Here is a 6,913-nt window from a genome sequence, read left to right as displayed (position 1 = left end):
CAAGCACCTTGATGACATCTACGACGATGGCAGTTGAACGCCAAAGACAATACGGTTCATCGGCGACCGACGTGGCTCGAAGAGAAAAAAAAAAATGTTAATGAGACAGACGCCTTTTTCGAGACTTGCGGACATGAGCGAGGATCGCGGCTCGGTCCGCTTGTTTTCAGGTACAGGCTGCCCGAGCTTCGTCCGCAACCCAACGCGTATAGTGCACGCCTGCCGCAAACCTTCTTATCGTCCCGGCCCGCAGCAGTAAGGCAACTTCTCAAGCAGTCGCTCGCGTTGGCGATGATTATCCACTGGCCAAGACTGCTGGCCTCTGCTGCTGCTGCCGCTGCCCCGAGCAGCACTCTCTCTCTCTCTCTTTTCGCACCGCGACCTGCCCCCGAGGTCGGTGCGATCTGTTTTCTTTGTCATTTTTCTTTTCACTCGCCCGCCGTCCGTCCTCCGCACCCAGCGTTTCTGCAAGGCCCAGCGACGCGCGATGCTTAGCCAGCGCTGGCTGGGCACTCCCGGGGCCGCGCCCAATATAAGGGCCGGGGACCCGCTGCCACGGCAGGACAGTCGGGCTCCGCTCTTCGGCAGGCCCACACACCGAGCACGGGAAGTTTGTGCGCCACCGGACTCGCCACCATGAGGGTCCTCGCTGCCCTCGGTTTGCTCGTCGCAGCTGTCGGTGAGTGCTGGCCGGGGATCGGGAGTGCGAGGCACGCGCGAAACGTCGTCCAGGACTTACCGACGGAACCGGGATTGCGTTTTGACTCGGCCCAGTGTGGATGGCAGCTTAGTCGCCGGGCCGATCCGTGCAGTACTTGGCACCCGTTGGTTCGAAGTGCCCCAACGGGTACCAAGTACTGAACGGATCTCCTTGCGAGTATTGAAGTGTAGAGGCAGTGCTGAAGGATAACGCAAATGTGATTAGCCGAGAGAAAAGAAAAAGAAAAGACCTAGGCTAGGTGCATCGAGAAGCTAGAGACTGTCAGAGAAGCGACTGAGTTTGCCGGAAGGAAGAGGTCGCGAGTAGGTCCACACTATATAGCAAATGCAGTTCCAGATTTGTAATTGGCACCGAATGCTGCAAATTCAATTGCCGTGCAAAAAACGCGATGCCTTTGTTGAGGCCCGAGTGGGATGCTCTTCTAAAATATCTGTTGAGTAAGAATTTGAGAAAAGGAAAACATGTTGGCTCAGAATACAAACTGTGCAGGAATTGAGCAGTATCGCTGTCAGAACTAAGCGCATAAGCTCGAAGTTATGGCGGGGAGTTAACCTTTTTAGGTTGCTGATTGCTTCCCAGACCGGGTTATTAAATAAACATGTCTCTTACTTAGACGATAAATATCGTGTCCAGGCACTTCATTTTCAGTTAGGCTTCTCAGGTTTCCAAAGCAGTGACTCAATCAACACTTTATCGTACCGATCAAATATTAACGAAGTGTTCCTAGCCAAATATATTTCCGCAGTGCGAATTAAAACGTGCACAAGTAGTGGAGGGCTCCCGTGGCACGACAACAGCAAAGAACCTGTCACCTCTTTAAGACGATGCGGTGAAAAATGCCAAGTCAGCTGCGGCAGGCGTCAGCGGATACTACAATGTGAAGAGGTTGGAAAGCCAGCAGCGAGTTCTAGCCACGTGATCTTCATATCTTACCGTCGAAAATGCAGCGTGTTTTTCACTGTTTTCTTTAGTTTGCGTCAGATCGGGAGCACAAAAGCTTGTCACATTTGGCACGCACATTTTTTCAGTGCAATAATGAAGTAACCTATCACCCTAACACGCGTATTCCCATAAAGTTGGTTCCATGATCGGTGTTACGTATAGACAAAACGGTGACTTATGAGCCAGGCAGCAGGCGTGGGGTAGCTGATGACATTAAGGGGTGTAGTTATGCAATTTTTGTAACCTGAAGGACAGATATCCAGTGGTCTGTTAGATTAACAAATTGGGTGCCAAGAGAAGAAAATGCAGGCGAAGTTTGCAGACATTAGGAGATTTGCATCCATGGGATGGAGTCAAATGATAAAGAGTCAGGAGTAACTGTTCGTCACTGGGAAGGAATGATCTTGGACCTTGTAGACTTAAACAGAATGATGACGATGCTGGAAGAGAAGAATTCATGGGATGCATATTTTGAGGCCTTTGCTTCTCAAAGTAACATGGCTGGGCGGATAAACGGAGGTTATTTAAAGAATTGCGTATGTTTAATGCCTAATTGAAAATGCATAACATGAGCTTAGGTACACCCGGAAATTGCGCGATAAAGGTTTAGTGCTTTCTTTTATATTTCCGGAGTTCCTCAGCTGCTCACGGTAAAGGTTAAAGGCGGTACACGTGCATAAAATTATCCAGAAGCAGAGGCTATGAAACTGATGGAGGATAGGTCTGTAGTTTGTAAGCTCTGAGAAGCACGTATACATTGTTGGTTATCTTGTAGTGAAGCATTATTGTGAATGAGCAAGAAAAAAATCTATACGAAGAGGTGTAGCCTTTCATAAGTGTGAAGTTGCGACTGCCCTCGCGTATCTTATAGGTTTGTACATTTTATACTCGCAGATATTTCAACATCGATTGTAATGTTGTACCTTGTCTCTTGTTGCAGCTGCCTTGGATGTCCCCTACTCCGTGCCGAAGCTCGGTGAGTATTTTTTCTCTTTGTCTATGATCGCAAGCGGTAAAGTTAAAACGACTCATTTCTGCAATTTACCAAACGATAAGTGTGCAAGTTAACTTCCATGAAAATTAAGAGAGGCTACGAGGAAGCGTTTCTTTTTCGCTAAGTAAGATGAGTTGCAAATGGATCGACATTAACGGAGGTAACAGTACCACAATGCAGCCAATAAAATCATGTTCACCTGTAGGAGCAAGCGGCCAATAAAAAAAGTAATTACCAGGCGCAAGTGGAGTATGGTCCACTGTTAAGGGAAACACTTTACCACTTATAATGTCACTATGACGGAAACAATTGAATATAATTGGAAATAAATTACTGATATACCCAACAAGACACGCGTTAGTTTATTCACAATAAGCCTGTGGACCTTTGTACCTTATCTCCGGGAGAATCGATGACAGAATACTCAGTGTGTGCTTTTTAGAGCGCAGCGAAGGATGAAAGCGAACGCGGAGAGCAGCGGCAGATGAAAGACGCCGATAACGAAGAGAGCGCGAGGAGGAGGGTGCAGCGGAACTTGAGGCGGAAAGCGGAGGAGGAGGATGGGGCGAAAGCATGAGAAGAAAAGCGTAGTACCGTGCAAGACGGGCTCTGCGGCGCCTCTTCCTCTTCACAATCGCTCTCTCTTTCTCTTTCTGCGGCGACGATGGCTACGAGATGGCGCCAGAGTGGCGCGCGTCGTCTGGTAGGTCCGTCGGCGGCGGCGGCTGCTGTGAATCACGCCCGCGCGAAACCCACGGGCTGCCTCTCGCGATCTCCAGATTAGCGAGGCAGTCGCGCCTCACTTGGCTCCGTTTGCAACGTGCTGCACGAGATCGATTGCTCACGCCAGCCAATAGGTCGCGAAATAAAAACGTGTATAGAGCTGCGTCCAAGTTTCGTATTAGGAAGAATCGTAATCGTCGGTGAACTTTTTTCAACAGTGGACCCTGCTGTACGAAAGCCGAACCACCGGAGTCTGTACGTGCTAACCGGTGCCGCAGACGACGTAGCACATAATTTCCAAATGTTCTCGTTCAAAGCGGTTTATTTAAGTACAGCGCGGAAAATGTCACGACTACCGCATTATCTAAACATACTCGCGGAGGAAGAGTGTTTTGCTTAGACGGGACCCCCGTTCGTCTCGTTGCAGTGTTCGAGCCCAGGCAGGAGTACCTGTACAAGTACCGCACGACCGTCGCCCTGAGTGTGCCGCAGAAGGCGACGCACGCTACTGGCGAGGAAGTCTATGCATACCTGAAGGTCAGCGTCACGGCTGCCGACCCCGTCGCCAAGACGGCCAGGCTGTTCGTGCAGGTGAGGGCGATGCGCGCGAACTCGCTCACTCGTGCGAACAAGGCGAGCTGATAAGTGAAACAAAACACCTTTCGATGAGAGTCATCTAAAACAAAGATCGTGCAGTTACTCGATACGACATCGAAGCTACGAAGCTGAACGTTTCAGCGCCCGTACTACATACGGTGTCCCTTCCCCCAGTGTAGGGTAGCAAACCGGACGAACCGGACGCTCGTCTGGTTGACCTCCCTGCCTTTCCTCTCTTTGCTCTCTCTCTCTTTCAGCTTCTCTGTACGTCGGGGTTAGCATTGGTTGATACCGAATACAGGCACAACTGTCAGGCGCAACATCCGAAAGAACACTTCTTTTGGGCCCCTAAATAAGTGCGTTTAGAGCGCACTTCTCGCACAAGCTGTAACGTAATCTGAGAAACATAATTGTTTAAATTGCGGCTATGGCCACGAGTGCGAAGGTTAATTTTTGTGACTCTTGTCAGTTCAAAGTAGAAATCGGCACGTTTTTTTGCTCTAATATTATTGCTGTTTGTGAAGCAAAATCAAGATTAAATGTATTTTCGTAAAGCGTAACTGCACAGATCAGGCCAGCATAAACGGCGCTATCTTCAAATACAGAAAACGTAAGACGTCTATCTTTAAATTTCTTGCATCTTCCGAAGTGCACATTCGTAGGGCCCTGTTGGTTATCGAACACGCTGAATGTAATTTGCCTAACTACGGCAACGTTTATAAGATGCATTTTAAGATAAGAACGCGATGCTTTCACAAAGGTAAAAGACGGCTACGAAGGGGATCTACTTGGGAAGAAGTAGCTAGGAAATATTCTACTATGCATTTCTTGAAAAATAACGCAAATTGAGAAAAGGAAAAGCTGAGCAGTGTGTGAAAACATTGAGTGCACGTGCGTAAAAAGAAACTTTCCCGGAGAACAAGAACGTGCCACGTTATCGCGGAAGTTGCAACGGAAGAAATAACGACAGTAAGAAAACGAAGGCTGCAGGAATAAAAAGAAAACTTGCTAATAATTTCAGAAATACGCTCTAATGACTCACAGACAAACGCAACGAAAGCGCTATTTGTAAAAATCTTGTCACTGACTTTTACCTGTTGCTTAATCACGATATTGTAATCACGCTTAGTCACGCTTTTGTAACCGGGAGACGAACACGTTTTTCCATCCTCATTTCACTTTCGGCCTTGAGGCGTCCGTCTTCCAAGGCCTGCGATTTGAGGCGGCGAAGAAGGCTAAGATGAGAGAACCCCACAGCTGCTACACTCAAATTGAGTCAGACCATAATTAATTGACGATTACTTTGACGTGCGAGACGCACCTTGGATATTTAAGTCTTCGGAGAGTGACCCGGTGTAAGCTTCGCGTATTTGTCAGAGCACGACGCTGGCCACAAACACCGCGTCTTCGTATGGTGCACCTAGCAGAACGGCATCCCTGACTAGCATCTCGCTTGCGTGTGCAGCTCCTGAACGTCACCACTTCGGTGTTCGACAAGGAAGTGCACGATCACACCGAGGCTGTGCCGGGCCTGTACCACACGCCCCTGGAACAGTACCTGCACCTCTTCGAGAAGCCGGTCGTCTTCACGGTCGAGCAGCTCAAGGTAAGCGACGCCTGTGCTCGATGAGTTCGCTCGATGAGTGTGCGGCAAGTAATGGAATACGAGCGGCGATAATTAATGATTTAAAGTTTGAATAACAGCGCAAGGAGAGCGGAGGGGACAGAAGCGAGAACAGAGTGCTATGCTCTGTTCTCTGTTCTGTCGCCTCTGCTGTCCTTGCGCAGTTATTCAGACTTTAAAGCATGTTTTACCAACAGGCCCAATCCTACACCCTTCTTTATAAATAATTAAGCGTTCAGGTTTTAAAACATATGCTAAAAATCAGTACGAGAGTGTGGTGCTATAACTGGCGCATGCGCAAATACTATTTTGTGGAAGTATTCGATTTTTACACCTAGGTTAACGGATACAGCATTTTCGACCTACATGGAGTTTCAATTCGTATAACAGATTTCAAAGAACGTAGGTTAAAATTTAGCTGGAGAGCCTGTACATAAAGCTCGCAATCGGCAATTGAACACAATGTGCTCCCGTAGAAAGCTTTGCAATGGGAGAGCTCAGAGTTCAGAGCTGAGCTAAATTGTGTTAAATACGATTGCTTAAGTTATATCGCATGTGCGTCTCCTGAAGGGTTGCACTTGTACCCTGCAGGAAGTCTAATGAATAACGTTAGATTAACGAGGTACGATTCAAGGAGGCATTGTGAACACGATACGTTGCTTTTTTTTTGTAAGGGGCACAGTGCCGACCGTGTAGGCAGAGAAGGCTGCCAGCGGTTGCACAGAAACCATTTTGGATTGAAGGCAAATATACAAAGCAACAATTTGAACAACTCCTGCAGGTGACCACCATTGAGGCTCCCGAGGATCTTCCCGAGCCCGTGGTGAACCTGTACCGTGGACTCGCCTCTGTGCTGACCTTCAGCGAGCCGCTCACCCACGCTGTTCCCTTCAGCAAGGTGACGCCCGTCAGTCCCGACGACGAAGTGGTCGTGTACAAGGTCTTCGAGGTGAGTCACGTGGGCATTTTGGCTGCAAAATTGCGTCATCCAGTGTAGCCCAGCGCGTGCATGGGAAGAAAGCATGTTCCTTAACGACTCGACTAAACATTTATTCACCATCACAGTGCTATATTTGATGCCACATCTGTTGGAACATTACAGTATTCAATGGAAGGCACTTCTGGATGCAGAAGTCAGATTAGACTGGTGTCAGATGAAGTTGACGCAAGCGTTGCCTCACGCACGTTAATGCCAGTGCAGTGTTGCTGGCCATGTCGTAAAAGCAGAAGTGACGCATCTGTCTATTATTTGATGCCAGCGATTCGACGTGCTGAGTAATTCAGGGTACGCTAAAAACTGCCCTTCGCAAAT

The 6,913-nt window shown here is 48.3% G+C and overlaps 1 protein-coding gene across 1 annotated transcript in view; it reads left to right on the top strand.

The window, feature by feature from the left end:
• Nucleotides 1-636: 636 nt before the first annotated feature.
• The window catches only part of LOC126517607 (vitellogenin-2-like), a 32,295-nt gene continuing 26,018 nt past the window's right edge, over nt 637-6,913 (top strand). The window contains exons 1-5 of the mRNA XM_050167377.3: nt 637-679; nt 2,604-2,639; nt 3,808-3,971; nt 5,443-5,583; nt 6,383-6,550. Coding sequence (XP_050023334.3) covers nt 637-679; nt 2,604-2,639; nt 3,808-3,971; nt 5,443-5,583; nt 6,383-6,550 — 552 coding nt within the window. The remainder of the gene's footprint in view (nt 680-2,603; nt 2,640-3,807; nt 3,972-5,442; nt 5,584-6,382; nt 6,551-6,913) is intronic.

Source organism: Dermacentor andersoni, chromosome 11 (genome assembly GCF_023375885.2).
Source record: "Dermacentor andersoni chromosome 11, qqDerAnde1_hic_scaffold, whole genome shotgun sequence".
Lineage (NCBI taxonomy): Eukaryota > Metazoa > Arthropoda > Arachnida > Ixodida > Ixodidae > Dermacentor > Dermacentor andersoni.
Note: the sequence above shows the minus strand (reverse complement) of the source record. Positions and strands in the feature narration are given on the sequence as shown.